Consider the following 26794-nt stretch of genomic DNA (forward strand, 5'->3'; position numbering starts at 1 on the left):
CACATTGACAAGCCAGTAAAGGAGGACAAAAACACTTTGGATTATACTTCCCCCATGCTTGGGACTATGAATCCCAAATGTCTACAGTTCATAGCAGTGGAATTCCCCATATGGAACATAAACTCATAAACCACTCACATTAACCAGCCAAAAAGAAAGGACAAAGGCCTGGTTTACACTACAAAGTTAGATCAACGTAAGCTGCCTTGTGTTGACCTACTTGTGCATGTGTCTACACTTACATTTGTTTCCCACCAATGTAAGTACCCAGTTATGGCAACCTACTAACCCTGAGCAGCACTGATGATCGATGTACTGAGGTTGACGCAGCACAAGTGTACACACTGTTAACTATGTTGACCCTAACAGTCCTCCAGCAGCTGTCCCACAGTACCCAACACTGATCGCTCTGGTCTCTATTGTAAACTCCTCTGCCCAGGGATTACATAGACTGGAAGGCCCCCTCCCATTTAAAGCCCCGCACATTTTTTAAATGCCTTTTCCTAAGTGCCCAGCTTGGTGAGCACACCTAACAACTCTCCATTGTTTTATGTAATTTCCCAACCCTCCGTGTTGGCTACATGACCCAGCTTGGAGTAGACAGGAGATATTGGATCTTTTGTGCCTTTGGGGAGAAGAGACTGAGCAAGCACAGCTCTGGACCAGCCATAATAATACTGACATCTATAAGCAGATCTCCTGGGGGATGCAGAAGAAGGGATATGACAGGGACCAGTAGCAGTGCTGTGTGTAAGTGAAGGAACTGAGGCAGGCATACCAGAAGGCCAAGGAGGCCTTCTGTCAATGCTGTGCCAAGCTGCAGACCTGCCACTTTTATAAAGATGTATGTCAGACTTGGCGGAGACCCTACCACCACCCTGCATGCCACTCTGGATTGTTTCACTAAGCTTATTACCGAATAAAATTCTATTATTTGGAACATAATTAATCTTTATTAGTTCACAACATATGTTGCAGAGTGCCTACCAATTCTGAAAGCACCCACTTGTTGCTGTACAGTGTGACACACCTCATGGGATCAGTGACAAACACACTGTAATAACCATAAATCAAGCATCACACAATTCCTAACAGGCTCCCAAACAGCCAGGCCAGATACAGCACAGTACACCACAACACAATATTGTGGTTCACTGTTAAAGTAAGAGCTCCTTCAATGCTTCCCTAAGCTGCATAGTTCTGCGTTGAATTCTTCTAATATCCTTTGTGTCTGGCTGTTCAAACTTAGCAGATAGCCACTTTCCCCCTTTGCTTCACACATATTATGCAGGACACAGCAGGTATCTATAACCATTGGGATATTTTTCTCACTCGGATCAAATCTTGTGAGTAAACGATGCCAGCAGCCTTTCAATCTACCAAAAGCACATTCAACTCTCATTCTGCACCTCCTAAGTTTGTAGCTGAATCTTTTCTTGCTGCTTTCAAGGTGGCCTGTGTACAACTTCATGAGTCAGGGGAGCAAGAGGTAGACTGGGTCTCCCAAAATCACTATTGATTGACATTTCAACATTTGCTAATAATCATCTGGTAGTTGGAGGGGGGGTGGGGAAGTCCCTGCTTGTAGCTTTCTGTGTTCTTAAAGATACAAGTGTCATGCACTTTCTGTGACCACTTCACTCTGATGTTGGTGATGCATCCCTGGTGATCCACCAATGTTTGCATAACCATAGAAAAGTAGCCCTTTCTGTTGATGTACTCTGTAGCAAGGTGGTCTGGTGCCAAAATATAGGGATATGCGTGCCATCTGTCACTCCACCACAGTTTGTTGAAAATCCATCCAGTATCCGTCCAAGGTTTTTTGCCTTCCTCTGTAGCATGGGGTACGGGTCACTTGCTGGAGGATTCTCTGCTCCTTGGAGTCTTTAAACTACGATTTGAGGACTTCAATAGCATAGATATAGGTGTGAGGTTTTTTGCAGGAGTGGTGGGTGAAATTCTGTGGCCTGCGTTGTGCAGGAGGTCAGACTAGATGATCATAATGGTCCCTTCTGACCTAAATATCTATGAATCTCCTGCATGTTGCTGAGAGTCAGTCCTGCCTAGTAGAGTTGATTTAACGGCCCTGCATACTTTCATGACAAGAGCCCCACAGTGTTTTTTCCAACTCCAAACTGATTGCTATCAGTCAATGGGTAATCGGGCATTACAAGTTTCCACAGTGCTATCACCACCATTGATCCACTATTAGTGAAGCTCTCATTCTGGTGTCCCTACACTGGAGGGTTGGGATGAGCGTGGCACACAGATCCAGGCATGTGGCCTTTTTCAGCTGGAAGTTCTGCAGCCATTGCTCATCATCCCAAGCCTGCATTACAGTGCAATCACACCAGTCAGTGCTCGTTTCTCAGGCCCAGAAATGGCACTCCACCATATGCAGCTGCACTGTGAAGGCCATCAATGACCTTGAATTGGTTCTCCAAGAAATCATCATGTTCCCTGCTGATTCATTCTTGCAGCTCAGCAAATACCGGAGGATCATGGATCCTGTGCTTGCAATGTTTATGACAATAGTGCAGAGCTGTGCAGGCTCCATGCTTCTGTCAAAGATGGTGGATAGTGAGGAGGGCTATACAGGTTTTTGAAATTTTGAAAAAGTTTTGACAATTATGAGATGGAGACTGTTAAACACTGAGAAGTTGACACCTTGGTTCCAGGCACCCCTGCATGACTTGTTTCAACCCCACCATGCATTGCCAAAACTTCCTAAAAGACTATATGCTGGACACTGGCAAGTTGCACATTGGGATACCTATCCATGGTAAACTGCTCTGTGCATCGATATAAGCACTCGTTGTGTGGATGTGCAGTGCTGACGCAAGGAGACAAGTATGCCCATGCATGCGTGATATGCTAATTGCGGTGGCTTAATGACACTGTAACTTGCATCAACCACAGTTTGTAGTGTAGACATGGCCAAAGTCTAACCCTGTATTCATGAGGGTTTCATTACCACTAAAATGCATATGACATTCCCATTGCCCTTTTGCACGTAAACCAGGGGTAGGCAACCTATGGCACGTGTGCCAAAGGCGACACACGAGCTCATTTTCAGTGGCACTCACGCTGCTGGCCACTGGTCCGAGGGGCTCTGCATTTTAATTTAATTTTAAATGAAACTTCTTAAACATTTTTAAAAATTAAAAAAACCAGTAGTTGAGTTATATATTATAGACTTATAGAAAGAGACCTTCTAACAACATTAAAATGTATTACTAGCACGCAAAACCTTAAATTACTTGGCACACCACTTCTGAAAGGTCGCTGACCCCTGACGTAAACCAATGTCTTTTAAGAGACCGAAGTTGAATTAACTTAAGTACTTCCCGTATTTGTTCTTTTTCTTGCTAAGGTTAAAAAGAAGGACAGAAGGCAATTTAAAATGGCAATTCTTGCCAACTGTTTCTAAACAGATGTTGGTTCTGTACACAGAAAATATTTGCAAGAGAGAGAGAGATCTGATTATGATGCTATTTTTTCTACTCAGTCTTTTGTAGAGAAGCATTTCATTTTTTAGGGGGGAAATGACGTGCAAATCTTGCCATATTTGAGCATTTCTAAGAACTTACTTTTTTTTAATATTTTCATTCAGGGTAGAATCTGATCCCTTTCAGTCTCTCCTAAGTAAACTCATCACTACAAACTAGAGGAAGTTTCTTTGGAAACCCAAGGCTTGCACTGATCCCCTGAAGTTATGTATTACATATGTCTGTTATCTATTTCCTATCAAGAAACACATTTTGAGAGTAATAAGGCCTATCTTGCTCAAGGGAATTTTGAAATTGCTATATTCAATATAGAAACTGCATAGTAGAAAAAAGGTTAACTTATTCTAGATCCACAGAAGAACTACAACTCTGACATTTCATCAATGCTTACAAATAAGCAAGGAAGGACCAGACTTATTCCTGGTCTATTCCATTCTAATCTGTAGAATAAATGCGCATACTGCAGTTTCAGAGTTATTTAAAGCAGCCTGATTACGCACTTTGAATTCTCAAGATGCAGGTATAGAATTAGGACACTTTGAGCCATATGGTGGCTGGCCCTGTGCAGACTTTCCCATCACTTGTGCCCATTTGCAAAAGGCAAGCCCCAGTGAGGCTAGTGAATATGGTACCTGTTAAATGACTTGTGCTGCTAGCACCCTAAAAGGGAGATGGCTCCACTCCCCACACAAGCCAGCTCTGCTGGCCACGTAGGAAGGGGGAACGCATGCTGCACCTTTTCTGAGGATGGCAGACGTTCTGCTACTGCATGTGTTTATCTGGGAACTCGAGGAGAAATTGTTTGCTGCTTCAGCCAGAATTCCCCATGATGGCCTCTAAGAATGGCGTGTAAGGAAACCACTCTAAGCAGACTGTTTTTCTATACCTCGATTCAGGCCCCTCTATTGAAATTATTCAGATTGAGTGGGCTCATTTTTAAATATTGAACCCACAAAATTTTCTTCCAGGGATGTGTTTTGGGGGGGGGGGGTCTCTCCAATAATAGCAGTTTTCCAGTCACTACAGATCAACTACCAAATTACCAGTGTTCCTGTGCTTGCTTCTTCCATAACCATTGGTATCAGTTCAGCCTTAACTTCCTCACCACACTGGGATTGGAAGGTTGTATTGATAGCAAAGATGACCATACATTTAAATGGGAGGGGAGGAGCAGGGGCACATGTAATTACTGCAAATTGATAGAATGTCCCATCAGGACATTTAAGGGCTCATGTTCTTTGCAATAGAATACAGAAAGCAATAAAAGGCCTTGGCAGGTGATTAAGTACCAAAGCAAAGCTGAAGCACTTGATAGCTGCAAAAATGTGGTTTGTTTCAAGTACCATCCAATGTCATACATAACATGATTCTTATGCACCAAGATGAAAGAAGATGGAATAAACCACAGAACTGGGGTGGGAGGAGGGAAGGAAACAAAGTGAAGCCTGGGTCCAAATAAATAGATTTTCTTTAAGCATCCCCTTTGACTCTCCAGGGAAGTGCCACATATAACTGTTGTAGATCACTTCTGAAGGAAGGCTAACTTTCTGCTGAAAAATTAAAATAAATAAAAAAAAAAAGGCAAAGGAGTATATTGTCTTTTATAACAGAATTTTGTATTATATTTCACTTAAATAAAACCTATCCTTGTGCAAAAATGTACACAACTTAATTCAGTTTCAACCTTTAGATAGCAAAAAATAGCAGAGGGAGAGAGAAATAAAGAGTATGGTAATGGGGAAACAACATCAAGGAAGGCTGTTTCAGATCTGCAGAAAAGGGACTCATAGCAAGAGTGGTGAAACTACGTAAAGGGACAATGGTGGGAGACTTGTGCTATAAACGTGGGAGGAATACAATGGGAAATGGAGACATTGACAGTTGATGTAAATTGGCCTTGACTTTGATGGAGCTATGGCAGTTTACAACATGGTTCACAAGGTCTTGCAGCAAATCTGGAGAGGATTTTAAAAACAAACAGAAGAGTTCTGTAATAAATTGGGAGATGGAATAGAGATGTTTGAGGCTGAAGGTGACACAATTGGTATTGGAGGTCAATTGGCATTTCTTTATCTGGAGATCTGGGTCTTGAGGAGACAACACAGTGACATTACAATGGTCAAAGTGAGAGAAGATTGTTGAAAATCTTATGCATGTCTTAGAGATGGAGACAAGCCAATAATGCACATGACAAAGTTACAGAGACTCACCGGGCATGCAAGGGGATGGAGTATTCAGGTTCAAAGATGACCATATATCTATGGATACTTAAGGAAAATGGATAGTCTAAATTCTTCCCTGAGCTCCCCGTGAAATTGTGGCTCTGCACCTTCCCAAACACTGGTCTCTGCCTTAAAGGCATGGTCTAGCCCCCATATATTTAATAATAACTTCCGATACTGACCACTTGTAGCCATTCCATGGTATGTTTTGGAGAGCAGGGGGCGAATTGCAGTGTCCTGGATAAACTTTAACTGGGGAATTCTCCCCACAGTTTCAGCTGAATGAGATTCTTTATTTCCAGTCCTAAATTAATACCCGGTGGAGCTGTGCAAGGTGAAAAAGCTACTATGTTTCACCCCCGCCCCCAGTAGTGACATTTTATAGATGGGTTATTTCTGTGTCTGCCTGTAGATTGTAAAGCAAATTAGGATCCTTACTGATAAAGGATATATCAATCTCACAAAAATGTCTGGAAGAGAGAGACTTCAAATAGTAAGGAGTTGTGGAACTTACCTTTGGTAAGGTTAGTGCTAACTTACATAAAGGTGACTGGTCCTGATAGTCATCAGGCAGAAGGGGTTGATCCCAGTTCTTGGCTATTGTTTCTCTGCTCATTTTGTAAAATACTGCAGTTCCCTTGTAATGAGGTGAGCTGTAGTTACCAAATTCATCCACTTCTTTGAGTTGGAGCTCCAGTCTGGGCTTTCTTTGTGAATGAAAAGTAAGCCTGTAGGCTTTTCCAAAATTCTTCCCATCATCTGTATTCATTATAAAAAGATGTATTTCTTAGACTGAGTTTTAATGTCTGATTCTACGGTATATAAACACAAAATCTTTTGCGGAGCAAGATAAGTCAATAGGACTTATACAAATAAAATCATACAAAACAAATTGTATTCAGGCCTGGGACCTAAGTATGAAACACAGAGCAAGAGCTACACTTTCTTGGCCACTTAAATTAACGGTTACATTATCTTTGCAGTTAGCTGCCTCAAAGTGCCTCTAAGGAGAGATGTGTTGCTGCTTGAAAAGCAATGCACATGGAGATGATAAAATTAATGAAATACAAACCATGCAGAGACAAGAAATGAAAGTCCATGTTGACAATGAAATTAGTACGAGCAGAAGAAAATATTGCATCTAAAGCTCTAGGAAACAATGTGTACTATTTTGTTAAATGTTACACTTTTTGAGGTGAGCAGCTGGTCAAACTTCAGGACCCTTGAGGATGTTCCAGTTGGGACGGAAAATTGATGATGGAATCAGGTACCTTTGATGCAATCTTGTTTATTTACAAAGAATGGACAAAGTCCTGTTTCCCTGAACACAGGAGAAACCAAAAAACAGGAGACACTCTCCTTGCACACTGGTGCAAACTCCTTCAGCCTGCACTCCCTCCATCCCTCCCTTACCACTCCACCCCCCCCCCCAAATGTTTTCTCAGTATGCTTTTTCCAGGGTTGTCTTACCAGCTGCTTGTTCAGGCTATGTTTGACTCTCTCTGCTCCTTCCATGTCACTCTCCTGCTTCTGGCTCTCTCAGACCTATTCTTGCCCAAACAATATTCAGCAGAGTTCTCCACCTACATAGCTCAAATTTCTGAGTAGCCTTGGATGCCCCTCTTTGAGACTGCTCTTGTTTCTTACATTTAACCTGAATGAAGGGAGGCTGCTATATTCATCAGTTTAAGGGACTTTAACCCAACTGAGAACATGACTATTTGAGATGTGTATTGTCATGTAAGTAAACCTTGTATTATAATGACTACAGAAAGGGGGAAGAGTTGCATGTACATCCATAAGTTTTGCATTTCTCTGTTTTTTGAGTACTTAACTCTGCAACCGTGACATTTTCTTCACATATTTTGTATAACTATGCAATATACTTGCGAAGCTAATACTATTTTTTTTTCACACTGATTTTCTTTGGATGGGTTTCCCCTGGGAAGAATTTATGTAATGTGTACAATGTGACCTCTGAAGGTGGTAAGCTACACCCTCATAATTAATTTTAAAACCTGGCAAAGAAGAGCATAAATATTTTGGGTAGGCTTTTCAAAAGTGCTTAGTGTAGTGAATAGTTTTTACCATGGCAATAGTGAATGACAGTAGTTAGACCAACTGTGAGCACTTGTGAAATTTCTAAACAATAGGCTATCATCACATGAATTAATTCAGAGGGCCACCAGCAACAGCATTAATATGCCCTAGATGCCACTATCCATTAAAGTCAATTGAGTTACTCCAGATTTACACTGATGTAAATGAACAGAATCTGTCCTTTTTTATTTAAAATCCATTTAACCCCAATGAGATGTTCTTAAAATGACCATAAAAGAAGATTAGTGGAAAAGGGAGGGCTATGGGTAAAATATTGACCCTATTGAAGTAATTGACAAAATACCAATTAATGTCAAGTGGGCTAGGATTTCACCCTATGAACTTCTTTTCATGTAATCAGAGTGGAGTGGTTGCCTATCGAATTACAAGTTTACAAAAAATAAGGACTGAATGACAACAGTGAAGTGTGCCGTTTCAAAGAATTACCTAAATGCAAGCTCATTATTTGCAACAGGTGGAAGCAAGACAAAGTTCTATATTATATGAGATTCGTTCACTTGATAGGTTGTATTTACGTACAAGAAATGGCCAGTTTACCTGAGGCAAATATGTTGCCACTAAATCTAAAATGAATCTGCTCTCCTTCTCTTAGTTGAAACTGTTGCGTTGGTTCTGGAGGACCAAAGTATCCCTCCTCACGCAGGTTTTGCAGCTCCCAGTTCAGTTCTTTGGACAGAACCAGTAAAACAACTATTTTATGAGGGTTTTCTTTTTTCCGATATAGTACGACATTAGCCATGGTGCTGCGAATGGCTTCCTCCAGAGCCTGCATAAACAGAACTAGATGCGTATTGTCCATGGCAAATGAGAGGCGAATGACAATAAAGCTGCATTAAGAAGAAAAGAAGAGAGAAGAAAATAAGTAGTCCCCGAGGTGACACTTAATTCTTTATTGAATTATAAATCGTTTTATTTACCTTTTGCAACTTATCAAGCAAGATAATATAGTGGTTCAGGTAACTGATGACCATTCTATAACATTTTTTCTCCTCAAGGTAGGAAACAAATGCTCAGATTAGTTTCCTGGGATATGACATCAGGCCAAAAGTCAAGCTGTTCAGGATTGAAAGCTTTATTGAAACATTCCCCTGTTGTACCTCATTTTTCTCCCACTAAAGGCCATAGGTAAAATTTTCAATTGTGAGTTTGGCACTTATCTTAAGTCCCACTGACTTTCAACAAAAATCCCATTGATTCCAACTGGGCCATTTAGTAGTAAATTTGAAAGGGAAACAAAACATCTTTTGTGCTGTGTACCTTTTGGATCTTGTTGCCAGAGGATATTATTGAGTTAAAACAAAATATGAAAGGCTAGATATGTATATGAATAACTCATGCTTCAGGGCATAAGATAACCACAACTTGGGGGCAGGAAAGAATTTTCTTGCTGTCTTACAATACACTATTGAATAACTAAATGATCTTGGTTGTAATGGGAAGGTTATACCTCCATCTGAAACATCCACCAGTGGCACTGACTACTGTTACACAGAATATTAGAATAAATTCTCAGTGATCAGTTCAAGTATGTTAATCCCTATGTTATTTCAGTTCTCATGAAGACTCAAAACCCAGCTGATGAATCAAAATATTGCAATTGGAATAAGAGGGTAACTGGTTTTGAGGGAAGTAGAATTAATGTGTATCAAAAATGTATAGAAATGATGACTAATATATAGTATGTAGGATCTTCAGCTGAAATATATATTCTCATATTTGATCAACTATATTGTAATTACAAAGTGTAGTATGTACATTACAGAGGATAAATACAAAAGCCGTCTCATTTCAGACCTTTATACCATACTAAATTAAAGATTTAGTATGGTAATAAGTATTTAAAACAACATGAATTTATATATTTGTTTCATTTTATATTTTTAAGATATGATGAAACTGAGGCAATTTTGTTACATATTTTAATAGCAATATATTTATGATTCAGTATGTAGGGAACTGGTTTTTTTCCATGTTTCTTCCTGATGTGTTTACAGAGCTTTTCACTTCTAGAGCCATTTAGATTATTTAGCTGGGTGGAACAACAATGCAAGATACGATAAGCCTCTCTAACAACAGACTCAGATGTAAATCTGGATATTTGACATGAGTAAGATACACAACTTGCTGCTACTTGTATGAAACTTAAGTGTTAGGTGTTCAGTGTTAGGGCATATCAAAATATCCGCTATTTTGCTTTCAAAATGATACAGTAATAAACTACAGTGAATGACAGAGGTAATTGCTGCACATGTACATAGTAATCTGCACTTTCACCAAACTCCCAAATACTTCCTAGTTCAACACAATAAGGTCTTTATTCTAATGTTCATGGTTTTGAGAACACAGTCCTTATTTTTGCAGAACTCCCATAGACATCAATAGGGATTTATCCTGCATAAACATAGCAGCACTAAACCCAATATGTATGAAATCATGTGCATAAATTCTGGGGAAAACAAATCACAAATTGATTTTCAAAGGTTTAAATGCATTTGAGTCAACTGTGGTTAGACTCAGGTTGTTTTGGTTCCCAGGCATGATCTATCATACAAAGTTTGTTGGCAGAATCTTTACATAAACAGAGAATTTTAAGTGAATACTGGAGAATATATGTCAACGTGAAATCTTAAAACTGAGAGTTATGCTCATCCAACCAGGGAGCAGAAATACTGTCCAATCAAAATTAATTACTATAACCTAAATTTCAAATGTCAAGAGCATTCTGTGTTATGTTTGTGCACAATATGCAGATGAAAAATTATTTACCAAAATAATTTTTGGCATAATTATTCATAACATACAAATCTAAGAAAGTCATCCGTATCTCATGAAACATTTACAGACTGGAAGAGCCAAACTTTGGCAAGTAAAATAATTCTTAGTGAATGATTTCTCAACTCTAGTAAGTTCCCATTCATTAATTTCTTTGGATATGAATCTTTTACCTAAATAATTGAATGAAATTATTTATATGTTACCTTTCTAAATACTCATCTACTTCAAATGATACAAGTCCGTTTCGTGCATTCCGCACAATAACATCATCAAGCACAACCCACTCTTCTTCTTTGCTTCTGTAACCCAATACTTTCAAGGATTCACCAAGATTCTCTCCATGTTTTCTCACAGAGGCACTCATTGCCCTGGACAACCACAAGACAGGAGAAATCATTACAAAGGTTAAAATAAAGCTCTGTGGATATTAAATACTTGTGTTGTAGCAGTGTCTTTTCCCTTCTCTTTAATCTGCTTAGCTGCAGACCATCTGGGATGGTTTGTCTCTTACTGAAAAACTGCATCTAGAAAATGGCATGTATGGACTGGTTTGCGGGTATACTCAGGCTCTGTAGTTTGGAAAGGTTCATGTCCAAATGAATGTAGTTAACCTCTGGTCTAATATTGAGCAAAACTTATATCAAGGTTTGCTTTTGACAGGATCATCTGATTTGCACTGATTCACCAGAAGTGGAAATACACGTTAGCCCTATGTAAAACCAAAAGTCTGATCTTGGGGAAAATAAAAATAGCCTTCCAAAACTAGTTATAGTTGTTATGTGAACCAAAATATAAACTCATAATAAGACAGTTAACAACAACTGGGGAAATTACAGACAATAACACACTAAGATGCTGTCTATCGGAGCCAGAGAAACACAGCAGCTAGGAGACATGGTTTATTTCTGACTTCTTCAGCTAGATCAGAGACCTCAGCAAAAAGGCCACTTATCAAGGAAGAACAAAATTAAAATAGTTTCTGCTGAACTGGAGTGAACAGTCTGATTACATGGGACAGACTCAATCAGGGTCACAAAAAAACCACAATGTGACTTCCTCCACCCAGCTTATCCCTATAAACAAAGCTTGAATTTTAAGGGCCCGATTTGCAAAAAAGCTGAGCTCCTTCACGTCCTATGGTCTTCAACTAGAGCTGTGGGAAATCAGGTGTTCTGAAGAAAGCCTAAATACACTCTAAAAAATGGCCTGAGAAATTTTGCAGATATCCAAAGAAAGCAAAAGAGTTTGCATCAAGATTATATGGACGCTGCACAGTATTTCATGAACATGTATGTTCAGTGGTTGCGCTTTTTGAACAAACTACCTCCCTCCCTCCCCCCCATACCTGTGTCCTTCAGACGTTTTGTTTTAGTTTGAGCCCTGTTTTGTATAGATCCTGAGTCTCTTTCTGCTCTACATTACATGTATGTGGTATAAGATTATGCTTTAAAGAGTTCTAGGACATTTATTGGTTAAATATAAAATGGTTCAAAGTACTAGGAATATGTGAAAATAAGTTGCAGTTTGTTGTTTTATTTTGTGTTAATCCAGGCCTTGAACACTATGTAATGTATAGGAGCAGAAAAGCTTAAAACTATGTGGCTCACTATTCTTAGGCCATTGAATCAAGTTATTCAGCCACATTAAATTGTGTTTTGAGACATTTTAGTTTGACCCCTGTTTTATACAGAGCACTCTCTTTCTCCTCTGCATTACAGGTATATTTGTACTAACTGAAGTAATGAAGTATCCTGGGTCTTCAAGGAACAGAATCCATGTTACAGGCACACTTCAAATTAGAACCTAGCATAAATTCAGGTACATCTGAAGTTCAAGTCATGTACTTTACACAGCTCTAGGCTGACAGCATTGCTAAGTGTGGGCAGGTGAGATGCAAGGATTTGTGCACTATCGAACACCCCTGGTACAGGATATCAGTTTAGAACTTTCTACAAGCAGTGATGACCAATCTTGCCAAATCATAGGGTGCATCTATGATGAGGATGAGGGTCTACAAGGGATTAGAATGAAACTTAATCCTTTTTAAAAAGTGATCTAAGGAGGTTTCCAGAAGTGAAAAATTGGAACAGTTATTCCCTTTATCACCTAAACCCCTGCTTGTGCGGAAGCCTATTTGATTTTACATGATGGAATATATATTATAATTTTCAAAGGATCAGTAGGATTGGTTAAACCATCTCTTTGGGGTTTAGGGGAGCAACATTTCTAGGCTGACAGCGACCTGCTCCAACTGGCCCCTAAAAAGAAATCCCACTACCTCTGTTCCTACTACAGGGTTTTATCCAGACTTTCACCTAGGGAAGCAGACAAGTGGGTTTCGTTGTCAGGAGCACTTCATTAACCTGCCAGTTAAGAACTACTATTAGGAATTGTCACCAAGATTACCAAAAGTGACTAGTGATTATAGCTGTCTCTATTTTCTAAGGGGGAGGGGCTGATTTTCAGAAAGAACTGTGGTGCTGTATGTCCACCCTCTGATCAAGCTGAGCATAGGCGGCGAGTTATATGGGCCTGTGGTGCCTATACTCCACCAATATTTAGGAACATGGGCCCGGCTCCACCAATGTTTGGGCTTAGCGCACTTTGGGGGGCCCTGCGCTTCAGCAAGATGCTGGGTCCAGGGTGGCCTGAAGGGCTAGCGGGGAGCCTGGTGCTGGCAGCAGCAAGTGACGTGACCCAGCCCCAGCACGGCCCTGCTCCACCCCCTCCCCATTCCACTCTTTTCCCCCAAACCCCCACTCCACCTCTTTCTGGCTTCCACCCCGTCCCCCAAGCAACACCAGGGGCTGGGCAGAGCAGGCTTGGGCCAGGTCGCATCGCTTACTGCTACCAGCACCAGGCCCCCCACTAATCCTCCAGGTCACCCTGGACCTCGTGTCCCCCTGAAGTGTGGGGGCCCCCCAAATCACAGGGACCGGGGTGGTTGTCCCAGTCTGTCCTATGGACGGGACAGCTCTGCTTGGATCCATTCTGGGCATCACCAAAAAGTATATAAACCTGGCACCCATAAAGCTGAGCAGTGCTGGGCACCGTGAAATTAAGGCACTCAAAAAATCACTAGGTTTTGGAACTCTTGACCCATATAACCTTCTGATCTTTTAGAGTAGAGCCCAGAGACCAGGCTGGCCACCTGCCCATTATAAGGTTGTTGTCCTTGGCAACTGGAAATATTGATCCTTCTGTGCTTTGAACTATTTGTTTCACATTATACTTGATGTCATTAGTGGCCATGAAGAAGCATTGAGTAGGAAACAGGACTTAGAGTGAGTGGTTTTTTTGGTTTGTTCAGCTAGGAAATAAACTCAGCCATCTACAGCAATGAAGGGTGAATCCTGGACATGACTGTAGCTACACATGAAGAATCAAATTTTGCCACCCTGACTAACATTGAGTTGTATTCTGGACTACTCATGGAATAAAATACTACTCAATGTGAGTCAAGGTGGAAAAATCTGGAGTTAAATAAAATGAAAACAGCAAAATTCTTCTTTACTACATATGTCTCAGTTTTTCCCGATCTTCTGTTAAAAACACTGAGTGAGATCCCCAGCTGGTGTAGGTCAGGGTGGTTTCATTGAAGTCAATGGAGGTATGTTGTTTTACATCAGTTGAAAATCTGGCCAATTATATTTTTTGAAGAGGACACTTTCAGAACGCTTTAAGGTGAAGAATATATTTTAATATAAAAATGGTTTGGTCAGGGCTATTTGCAATTCCGTTGACGCCTTGATCTTGCTGGATTTGTAGGTAGAAGTTCTCACTTACCGAAGATGATATGCAGTTGTAACCCTGGTTACAGTGGCACTAGATGCTCTTCCATTTTCTGTTGCATCTCCCGATCTCTTTTTTTCTGGATTTGGAGGACAGGGTAGAATAACACTGACTGACTTGTTAAATGGCTGGGATGAAGGATGCTGGATATGAACCAGTGGGCTAGTAGACACTACTGCATGGTACATGTCATATTTTGCCTTTAATATGGAAACCAGTGATGGCTCAATTGGCTGGACCTATGTATAGCAAGTAACAGAATAATTAATGTACAAGTACTTAAATGTTGCCTTTTTAAAAATCATTTTAGTTTAACTTCAGGAACTGGAGGAGAGTTGCATTTCACAAAATCTCTTGCCATTTTTTAATTGAGACCGTCTAGATTTTTTTCTTTAACTCTGTTGATGAGCTCTAAGGTTCTTCCTTTCCCAGTCATTTTACCATATGCACAACCAAGTGCTTTGTAACAGTGTCACCAGAAACTGCTGCCATTGTTAATTAAATAATTTGGACTCCTGTTAGTGTGTGTGATTGTTTTAAAAGGTAGAATTTATATACTACCTTTTTGTCTGTACTCTTATATTCATTTTTATGACTCTTTTAATACACATTCTACTTGCCAAGGATTTTAAATTCATGCTCTGATTTAACTTGTTGTTTTCATTTACATATTACAGCTAGGTCAAATGTTGAGGTTCTTAGTCAGAGTAAACTCTCACTGACTACACTGGGAGTTTTGCTTGAGAAAGGATGGAGGTGAGGACAAGAGTATTCATATCATTATTAGTAAAAGTAATTATTTACACATATTTGCAAAAATAGGGTCAGATTTTCTGGATGCACCAGATCAGGGAAGCTATAAGGTAGCCAGTTTTCTCTCCCAGATTCTCGGTCCCTAGCACAACAGCCTTCCAGTTCTTTAACTTTGGACCAGCTGGTTATAATCCCCTAGGATCAATATATTATCTAGGAATAGCTGAAGCATATCATAGTCCAGCCATTCCTGACCTCCCAACTCTAGGAACACCCTCTGTGCTTGCGACTCTAAGGAGGAAGGAATAGGAACAGGTTTTATTGGCTCTATGCCTGCTGGGGACATCCACACAATGAGGTATTCCCAGCATCGGACTTATAGCAGTGGTGCCCAAACTTTTCCTGTCATGCCCCCTCTTACCAGTAATGGAATCTGTCTGCAACCCCCCTCTATTACTGCACAGCTGGGGGCAGAACTGGGTTTGGGGGAGTAGCTGGGGCTAGAGGCAGAGCTGGCTTTGGGGCAGAGAGCGAATGAGGGCAGAGCTGGGCTGGGGGTGGAGCTGAGCTGGGGATGGAGCTGGGCTGGAGTGGAGCAGGGGATGGAGTGGAACTGTGGCTGCGAGAAGAGCAGGGGGGCGGAGCTGGGCCAGGCCTGGAGCTGGGCTGTGAGTGGAACGGAGCTGGGATCAGAGCTGGGACGTTGGAAGAGCAAAGGGTGAAGTGGAGCTGGGGCTGAGAGTGGAGCAGCGGGGAGAGTGGAACTGCAGCTGGGATCAGAGCTGGGCTGGGGTTGGAACAGGGGTGAGAGTGGAGCTGCGTCTGGGGACAGCATGGAGCTGCAGGTGGGGTCGAAGCTGGTCTGAGGGCACAGCAGGACTAGGCAGCTTTCAACCTGCCCCCCGAGGGCTGGCCAGGGCTCCACCAGATGCCCCGCCCTGCAAAAAAATGTTTCTCTGCACCCCCCAGGCGAGCATGCCCCTCAGTTTGAGGACCACTGACTTATAGGGAGACGATGACTCTTTTGCACTTCCAGATTAGCTCAAAGGGAATGGATCAGGGCGGAGAAAATTTGCCTACAGAATACACCACTGCCTGACCCAAAGACTTCATGTACTGTGTAGATTTTTTAATTATAATTATTAATATTGTTGGAAACAGTCTTGTTTCCCAGAACATAGCAAGCATACAAATAGCTACTGCTTCATTTATATCTGCTGTGACAGGGCCAGGCTAGATGGCTATAGGAGAGTAATAGAAGGCAGATATATTAGCCCCAGGCTAAGTAGGTCCCTTTTCCCTGGGTAAGGTAACAGGGAATGTTCCAGAACAATCAGGAACCTTCTGGAGACAATTGAGACAGGCTGATTAGAACACCTGCAGCCAATCAAGAAGGTGCTAGAATCAATTAAGGCAGGCTAATCAGGGCACCTGGGTTTTAAAAAGGAGTTGACATGAAGCCCAGGTCTGTTATGCATAAAGGTTGCAGAGTCCCTCTTAATGTCCACTCCATATCCACCTAGCTGTCTATGCAGTGGAACCATAGTAATAACACTGTTTGGAGGTCTTCATCATTATGATGGATTTCTCTTTGGAACTACTCATGTGACATAGACATGATGCAAAGAAAAATATGAATATTTCACACTTACCTTTAACTGCATGGTCAGTGGAGAACTGAACGTTTCTGGAGGGTAGTAGAAAGAGATTCTAGAATCCATGCTTAGCTTTTGTGAGAGCCCTTTCTTTGGAATGGTGAATGTTTCTTTTTTTAAGCATGAAACCACAGAAAAAATACCAAGCTGGCAAATTTTCACCTCTGCAAAGGTCCCCTTTGTGGGAGAAAAAGGATGCTACAATTGTTAGTAGATTATCATTTCCGGTGGATGAACTAACTGTATTCTGAGACGCAAAATGAAAATAACTTAAATGTTATTACCATTTTGACAGCCTGGTTCTCTACTGTGTCAGTAACTTTCAGTGGTGAATAAGGCTCAGTGTCATTAACAAGGTTGCATCCTATGTTTAGTCGGTGGGAGGGTGGGTGTATGCAGATATAATTGTTACTCTTCTTTAGGTTAAATGCAAAATAATCTCTCCTCTGTTTCATTTACCAAAGAATTGTCAACTTCACACACATGCTCACATTTAAAACAAAACAAAACTGTAGAGTCATCTGTATTCTGGGGCAAAGTACTTCTCCAATTAATGTTTCTGAAGAGAAAATGTTAATTGGGGAGTTTTGTGTCCAATCAATCATGGGGAATCTTGGAGAGAGAAATACAATTTAGTCTAGAAAAAAATCAGGCTAGATCCACACTGAACCAAATTATGCTCTGAGCCACCTGTGGGAGGAAGGGAGGATAGGCAGCTTTAGGTCACCTTTATGCCTCCCTATCTTGGGGGTTGTTCTGGGGGCGTGAATTAGCACCTGAAGCTTGAGGCACCCAAAACTAATGGTCACCTTAGAAAATGTGGGTCTTTGTATTTAGGTAACCTTGGCAATATATGAAATTCATGATGGAAAGCATGGCTTATTAATCACTGCTTTAATTGCAAAATTTAACTCAACCTTAACTGTTCAGCCACAATAGACCCTTTCATAATACTCAAATAAGAATTCACCAACCTTCTGGTTTCCCTGGTACCCATCAAAGGAAATGGGAGTTAAGTAACTTGATTGAAAGTTCATATTGATCACCTTCACCATGATGTCTCGATAATTTCCTCTGTAGCGTGCAGTGAATGGGATTGCAATGTTGATAGGAAAGGGGATTAGTTTCCCCTGGTCTAAGCACGCAACACTGATGACATTGCTGACCAGCTCCTCAGAATCTTCCACCACCAAGGAACTCATGTCATTGATGATCCTGCATACTAAATTTTCGAGAGTGATGGAAGGTGCTGTAATATAACAGGCAACTTCAGGTTCAATATTACCACTCACTTCTGCTAGAAATCTGCAGAAAAATACACAGTATTATTCTCTGGGCTTTTTTTTGTCCTATATTATGTAAGCAATAAACCAATTAATATATGCATTTAATATATTTAAATAATAAATATATCCAAATTATCCACCTATCTTTTCAGTTTTCATAAAGCACAGGGAACTCATCAGTAATACCTTGCATTAACTAACAAGTGCATAGGACCTAGAAAAATATAAGTAACACTGATTAAAAATGTATGTTACAAATTATTGGAAAGCTGCCTAATTTTGGGACCTGATCCAAAGCTCATTGACATCAATCAATGAAATCTTTCTACTGATTTCAATAAGTTTCGAATCGGACCTTTTATGTGCTCAAGATTTCAGGAAGCTACATTAAAATCTTCAGTGCAGGGTTACATTTTTATTTAGTGTCCATACTAAAGGGTGAACTGCCCTTTATGCATGTCCAATGGTTGGAGTGCACGCAGATGTGTGTTTACAAATAGTCAACTTTTTCATACTTACTCTTTGTTCATCCAGGGACTTGATCTTTCCACTTCTTCTGAATCATTTGTTGAAAGATGCATAGCAGGTGTATTGCATATATTCTCCGACCTTGCAGACTCAATTGCATTGTTTCTGTTGTTCCCATTAATCTCATAAATTTCCTCCTTTTTCTCGTCATCTTTTTCTTCTTCACATGAATTCTCTGTTGGTTTGTGATCTTCATATTCCATCTGAGTTGGGGGTTCTTCACTTACTGCCTGTTCTTGATCAGAAAGATTGATTACAGATCTATCACAGATATCTTCGGACTTTCCAAATACAATTATATCATCTCCATTGCTCCCGGGAACTTCTTGAAAAGCTCTGTTTGGGCATTTCTTATTATAAGTCCTTGCTCCATGACTTTCCTCCTTTCTGTTGCAATCTTTTTGCTCTGTATGTGAACTCTGTAGGAGCTTGTGATCTTCATTTTCCATTAGCTTTGGGAGGTCTCTGCTTACTGCCTGTTCTTGATCAGGATTTTTTTCACTAAATGATATAGCAGTTTCTTTTTCCACTGTTTTGTTTTCACTTGACTGGACTTGGTGAATGTTCGGACTTTTCCTTTCATTCATGGGAGAAGTTACCTGGAGTCGTTGACTTACACCAGCAGATACTTTCCCAGAATGTGTCTTTTCTCTTTCACACACAACTATTTCATTGGAAACATCTTGAACAATCTGGGACTGAGATTTATCATCATGTCTGCATCTAATATCATAAAATTTGTTTTTTGCCTCTTGAAGATGTGTAACTGTATCCAGAAAGAGTTCATTTATTTTCCGAAGACAACCCACAAGAGTGATGATCTCTAGAAAAAAATGTAATTAATTGAGTGTCACTGAAATATTAGTGATAGTATGCAAAAAAAGTCAATACACACGAGAGACAACACGGGTAAAGTAATACATTTTACTGAATCAACTTCTGTTGGTGAGAGAGACAAGCTTTTGAGCCCCACAGGGATCTTCTTAGCCCTGGTCTACACTAGGACTTTAGGTCGAATTTAGCAGCATTAAATCGATGTAAACCTGTACCCGTCCACACGATGAAGCCCTTTATTTCGACTTAAAGGGCTCTTAAAATCGATTTCCTTACTCCACCCCTGACAAGCGGATTAGCGCTTAAATCGGCCTTGCCGGGTCGAATTTGGGGTACTGTGGACACAATTCGACGGTATTGGCCTCCGGGAGCTATCCCAGAGTGCTCCATTTTGACCGCTCTGGACAGCACTCTCAACTCAGATGCACTGGCCAGGTAGACAGGAAAAGAACCGCGAACTTTTGAATCTCATTTCCTGTTTGGCCAGCGTGGCAAGCTGCAGGTGACCATGCAGAGCTCATCAGCAGAGGTGACCATGATGGAGTCTCAGAATCGCAAAAGAGCTCCAGCATGGACCGAACGGGAGGTACGGGATCTGATCGCTGTATGGGGAGAGGAATCCGTGCTATCAGAACTCCGTTCCAGTTTTCGAAATGCCAAAACCTTTGTCAAGATCTCCCAGGGCATGAAGGACAGAGGCCATAACAGGGACCCGAAGCAGTGCCGCGTGAAACTGAAGGAGCTAAGGCAAGCCTACCAGAAAACCAGAGAGGCGAACGGCCGCTCCGGGTCAGAGCCCCAAACATGCCGCTTCTATGATGAGCTGCATGCCATTTTAGGGGGTTCAGCCACCACTACCCCAGCCATGTTGTTTGACTCCTTCAATGGAGATGGAGGCAATACGGAAGCAGGTTTTGGGGACGAAGAAGATGATGATGATGATGATGAGGTTGTAGATAGCTCACAGCAAGCAAGCGGAGAAACCGGTTTTCCCGACAGCCAGGAACTGTTTCTCACCCTGGACCTGGAGCCAGTACCCCCTGAACCCACCCAAGGCTGCCTCCTGGACCCAGCAGGCGGAGAAGGGACCTCCGGTGAGTGTACCTTTTAAAATACTATACATGGTTTAAAAGCAAGCATGTGAAAGGATTACTCTGCCCTGGCATTCGCGGCTCTCCTGGATATACTCCCAAAGCCTTTGCAAAAGGTTTCTGGGGAGGGCAGACTTATTGCGTCCTTCATGGTAGGCCACTATACCACTCCAGGCCAGTAACACGTACTCGGGAATCATTGTACAACAAAGCATTGCAGTGTATGTTTGCTGGCGTTCAAGCAACATCCGTTCATGTGTTATCCTCAGGAGAGTGAGATATAATCCATGGTCACCTGGTTGAAATAGGGTGCTTTTCTTCAGGGGACACTCAGAGAAGCCCATTCCTGCTGGGCTGTTTGCCTGCGGCTGAACAGAAATGTTCCCCGCTGTTAGCCACAGGGAGGGGGGAGGGTTGAGGGGGTAGCCACGCGGTGGGGGGAGGCAAAATGCGACCTTGTAACGAAAGCACATGTGCTATGTATGTAATGTTAACAGCAAGGTTTACCCTGAAAGAGTGTAGCCAGTGTTTTATAAAATGTGTCTTTTTAAATACCGCTGTCCCTTTTCTTTTCTCCACCAGCTGCATGTGTTTCAATGATCACAGGATCTTCTCCTTCCCAGAGGCTAGTGAAGATTAGAAAGAAAAAAAAACGCACTCGAGATGAAATGTTCTCCGAGCTCATGCTGTCCTCCCACACTGACAGAGCACAGACGAATGCGTGGAGGCAAATAATGTCAGACTGCAGGAAAGCACAAAATGACCAGGAGGAGAGGTGGCGGGCTGAAGAGAGTAAGTGGCGGGCTGAAGAGAGTAAGTGGCGGGCTGAAGAGAGGGCTGAAGCTCGAATGTGGCGACAGCGTGATGAGAGGAGGCAGGATTCAATGCTGAGGCTGCTGGAGGACCAAACCAGTATGCTCCAGTGTATGGTTGAGCTGCAGCAAAGGCAGCTGGAGCACAGACTGCCACTACAGCCCCTGTGTAACCAACCGCCCTCCTCCCCAAGTTCCATAGCCTCCACACCCAGACGCCCAAGAACGCGGTGGGGTGGCCACCGGCCAACCAGCCACTCCACCACAGAGGATTGCCCCAAAAAAAGAAGGCTGTCATTCAATAAATTTTAAAGTTGTAAACTTTTAAAGTGCTGTGTGGCATTTTCCTTCCCTCCTCCACCACCCCTCCTGGGCTACCTTGGTAGTCATCCCCCTATTTGTGTGATGAATGAATAAAGAATGCATGAATGTGAAGCAACAATGACTTTATTGCCTCTGCAAGAGGTGATCAAAGGGAGGAGGGGAGGGTGGTTAGCTTACAAGGAAGTAGAGTGAACCAAGGGGCGGGGGGTTTCATCAAGGAGAAACAAACAGAACTTTCACACCGTAGCCTGGCCAGTCATGAAACTGGTTTTCAAAGCCTCTCTGATGCGTACCGCACCCTCCTGTGCTCTTCTAACCGCCCTGGTGTCTGGCTGCGCATAACCAGCAGCCAGGCGATTTGCCTCAACCTCCCACCCCGCCATAAACGTCTCCCCCTTACTCTCACAGATATTGTGGAGCACACAGCAAGCAGTAATAACAGTGGGAATATTGGTTTCGCTGAGGTCTAACCGAGTCAGTAAACTGCGCCAGCGCGCCTTTAAACGTCCAAATGCACATTCTACCACCATTCTGCACTTGCTCAGCCTGTAGTTGAACAGCTCCTGACTGCTGTCCAGGCTGCCTGTGTACGGCTTCATGAGCCATGGCATTAAGGGGTAGGCTGGGTCCCCAAGGATACATATAGGCATTTCAACATCACCAACAGTTATTTTCTGGTCTGGGAATAAAGTCCCTTCTTGAAGCTTTTGAAACAGACCAGAGTTCCTGAAGATGCGAGCGTCATGTACCTTTCCCGGCCATCCCACGTTGATGTTGGTGAAACGTCCCTTGTGATCCACCAGAGCTTGCAGCACTATTGAAAAGTACCCCTTGCGGTTTATGTACTCGCCGGCTTGGTGCTCCGGTGCCAAGATAGGGATATGGGTTCCGTCTATGGCCCCACCACAGTTAGGGAATCCCATTGCAGCAAAGCCATCCACTATGACCTGCACATTTCCCAAGGTCACTACCCTTGATATCAGCAGATCTTTGATTGCGTGGGCTACTTGCATCACAGCAGCCCCCACAGTAGATTTGCCCACTCCAAATTGATTCCCAACTGACCGGTAGCTGTCTGGCGTTGCAAGCTTCCACAGGGCTATCGCCACTCGTTTCTCAACTGTGAGGGCTGCTCTCATCTTGGTATTCATGCGCTTCAGGGCAGGGGAAAGCAAGTCACAAAGTTCCATGAAAGTGCCCTTACGCATGCGAAAGTTTCGCAGCCACTGGGAATCGTCCCAGACCTGCAACACTATGCGGTCCCACCAGTCTGTGCTTGTTTCCCGAGCCCAGAATCGGCATTCCACAGCATGAACCTGCCCCATTAGCACCATTATGCATGCATTGGCAGGGCCCATGCTTTCAGAGAAATCTGTGTCCATGTCCTGATCACTCACGTGACCGCGCTGACGTCGCCTCCTCGCCCGGTAGCGCTTTGCCAGGTTCTGGTGCTGCATATACTGCTGGATAATGCGTGTGGTGTTTAATGTGCTCCTAATTGCCAAAGTGAGCTGAGCGGACTCCATGCTTGCCTTGGTATGGCGTCCGCACAGAAAAAAGGCGCGGAATGATTGTCTGCCGTTGCTCTGACGGAGGGAGGGGCGACTGACGACACGGCTTACAGGGTTGGCTTCAGGAGGCTAAAATCCACAAAGGGGGTGGCTTTACATCAAGGAGTAGTTCAGGCAGGACTTCACGGAGGGTTCCAATAAGAAATGGTGCACCTAAGTTATTGTTCTTATTGGAACAAGGAGGTTAGCCTGGCCTCTGATTGATACATGGCTAGATCTACCTCGCAGCACCTTCTCTGTGAGTGACTGCAGTGTGACCTAGAGGAATGAGTCCCCTAGACAGGGCAGGAGGCAAATGAGTACAAAACAAATCTGGTCTATTTCTTGTTTTGATCCACTCCATCTATCTTTTACATCTTTGGCTGGCAGCAGACGGTGCAGAAGGACTGCAAGCCATCCACATCTCATGGCTGCTCGGCAGAAGATGGCACAGTACGACTGCTAGCCATCCTCATCTCTTGCCTGCCTGGCAGAAGATGGCACAGTACGATTGCTAGCCATCGTCATCTCTTGCCTGCCCGGCAGAAGATGGTACAATACGATTGCTAGCCATCGTCATCTCTTGCCTGCCCGGCAGAAGATGGTACAACACGATTGCTAGCCATCGTCATCTCTTGCCTGCCCGGCAGAAGATGGTACAATACGACTGCTAGCAATCCGTATTGCCTGCCTGCTCACCATTAGACGGTTCAATACGACTGACTGCAGGACTAAAGAGAATGACCTGGTCAAGTCACCAAAAATTTAGTCCCTGCGCCCATGTCTGCCCAGGCGCTCCCAGCCGACGTGGCCAGGAGCACCTCGGACATGACGAGGACGGCTACCAGTCATACTGCACCATCTGCTGCCAGAAGGCAATGGGTTGCTGCTACTGTGTAGCAATGCCGTACCGCATCTGCCAGCACCCAGGAGACATACGGTGACGGTTACCTGAGCGGGCTCCATGCTTGCGGTGGTATGGCGTCCGCACAGGTAACTCAGGAAAAAAGGCGCAAAACAATTGTCTGCCCTTGCCTTCACGGAGGGAGGGAGGGAACGGGGGCCGGACGATATGTACCCAGAACCACCCGCGACAATGTTTTAGCCCAATCAGAGTGCTCCATTGGGCTGCTCTGGACAGCACTCTCAACTCAGATGCACGATTGTTTGCCGTTGCTCTGACGCAGGGAGGGGCGACTGAGGACACAGCTTACAAGGGTAGAGTTCACGGAGGGTTCCAATAAGAAATGGTGCACCTAAGTTATTGTTCTTATTGGAACAAGGAGGTTAGCCTGGCCTCTGATTGATACATGGCTAGATCTACCTCGCTGCACCTTCTCTGTGCGTGACTGCAGTGTGACCTAGAGGAATGAGTCCCCTAGACAGGGGAGAAGGCAAATGAGTACAAAACAAATCTGGTCTATTTCTTGTTTTGATCCACTCCATCTATCTTTTACATCTTTGGCTAGCAGCAGACGGTGCAGAAGGACTGCATGCCATCCACATCTCATGGCTGCTCGGCAGAAGACGGTGCAATAGGACTGCTAGCAATCCATATTGCCTGCCTGCTCACCATAAGACGGTTCAATAGGACTGACTGCCGGACTAAAAAAAATGACCTGGTCAAGTCACTAAAAATTTAGTCCCTGCGCCCATGTCTGCCCAGGCGCTCCTGATCGACCTCACACAGGCGACCAGGAGTACCTCGGACATGACGAGGACGGCTACCAGTCGTATTGTACCGTCTGCTGCCACAAGGCAATGGGTTGCTGCTACTGTGTAGCAATGCCGTGCCGCGTCTGCCAGCACCCAGGAGACATACGGTGACGGTTACCTGAGCGGGCTCCATGCTTGCGGTGGTATGGCGTCCGCACAGGTAACTCAGGAAAAAAGGCGCGAAACAATTGTCTGCCCTTGCTTTCACGGAGGGAGGGAGGGAAGGGGGGGACTGACGATATGTACCCAGAACCACCCGCGACAATGTTTCAGCCCCATCAGGCATTGGGATCTCAACCCAGAATTCCAATGGGCAGCGGAGACTGCAGGAACTGTGGGATAGCTACCCACAGTGCAACGCTCCAGAAGTCGACTCTAGCCTCGGTACTGTGGAAGCACTCCGCCGAGTTAATGCACTTAATGCACTTCTGTGGGGACACACACACTCGAATATATAAAACCGATTTCTAAAAAACCGACTTCTATAAATTCGACCTTATTCCGTAGTGTAGACATACCCTTAGGTCTGAAAAAGGTACTCTGAGACCTGAAAAAGAGCTCTGTGTGGCTCAAAAGCTTCTATGTCTCTCACCAACAGAAGCTAGTCCAATAAAAGATATTACCTCAACCACCTTGTCTCTTTAATATCCTGGGACCGACATGGCTATCACTATATTACCTAATACATACACAAGGAACTCTGCACAGCTATGCAAATGGCTTATGTATATGCATATTGGATAATATATTCTGTTTCTTTTCTCTCATTTTTTATTTAATACACAATAAAATATTTATTTCAAAAGCAAAGTGAATTTGAGTGATTTAGTTTATGAAGAACTGGATAATGACTTATAAAACCATAGTCTCAGCTCTCCCAGAACTTCTAATTAATACTAGTTTAATGATCAGACAGTAGCTAAATTCTTGAAGACAACCAATTCAAATCAGAAAACTGCTACATAATAGCTGTATTTCGCTCAGGAGCAGTCCAATATTCAATCTTAATTATTTTTCTGTCCAGAAGGCCTCATTCTGCAAGGCGCTGACCACTCTGACCCTGATCCAGCAAAGCAATTAAGTATCTGAGTAGTGACAGAGACTTCCCACATGGTTAAAGTTAAGTGCCTTGTCGGATCAAACCCTAGAGATGGTGGAGATTTCTTCTGATGAAAGCTGAGAACACTCCTGTGCGGAAACACAGGAATTAGTTGTTGTTCCTATAACAACTGTGAGACAGGTATGGCAATTTCTTGCCATATCCTTGGGAGACCTTACTGAATTAAGTTTAAGAATCTTTGAGGTCCTTTGTATTACATTAATTGTTTATGTAACTTCTGAAAGAGGGAGAAGTGAAAAATGTGAGACTTGGGGGTTCAAAGGACTATATTCAATGATGTGCCAGACAAGAATGGATTTATGGAACAAAAAGTGTTAAGTGGTTTTACTGGGGAATACCTAATGGGAGTTAAATGCAAATCCCCTACCTCCAGTTATGCCAAAAAACCCAACAAACCAAAACCCAGCCTTTTGAAATTATGCCCTGAGGAGTGGGCCGTTGTCTGCTGATCACCTCATACATGAAGCCAGAAAGGCCCAAGCTATGTAAAAGAAAGACTGAACTATTCATAGCTGTACTCATTCTGAAGCTGAAATAGTTATGAACTTGTAACCACAAGGAAAACCCAGTTTCAGGTGTTGAAGGACTGACACCTACCAGAGATCGAGGTTGGAGTTGGGGTGACCTTTTAAAGCAGGTTTGTAGGTTCTTTTATTGTTTTGAATATGTTCTCTATAATTCTTTCACCTTAAGAATAAATGTGCTT

The 26794-nt window shown here is 42.9% G+C and overlaps 1 protein-coding gene across 1 annotated transcript in view; it reads right to left on the minus strand.

Moving 5' to 3' along the window:
- Positions 1-26794, minus strand: part of DTHD1 (death domain containing 1) — a 45785-nt gene that overhangs the window by 12831 nt on the left and 6160 nt on the right. Inside the window, exons 2-8 of the mRNA XM_074950124.1 lie at positions 18633-19464; positions 17802-18132; positions 16825-17004; positions 14414-14658; positions 10831-10995; positions 8390-8679; positions 6246-6490 (exon numbers count right to left, since the gene is read on the minus strand). Of these exons, the coding sequence (XP_074806225.1) occupies positions 6246-6490; positions 8390-8679; positions 10831-10995; positions 14414-14658; positions 16825-17004; positions 17802-18132; positions 18633-19464 (2288 nt within the window). The remainder of the gene's footprint in view (positions 1-6245; positions 6491-8389; positions 8680-10830; positions 10996-14413; positions 14659-16824; positions 17005-17801; positions 18133-18632; positions 19465-26794) is intronic.

This window comes from Natator depressus, chromosome 4 (genome assembly GCF_965152275.1).
Source record: "Natator depressus isolate rNatDep1 chromosome 4, rNatDep2.hap1, whole genome shotgun sequence".
Classification (NCBI taxonomy): domain Eukaryota; kingdom Metazoa; phylum Chordata; order Testudines; family Cheloniidae; genus Natator; species Natator depressus.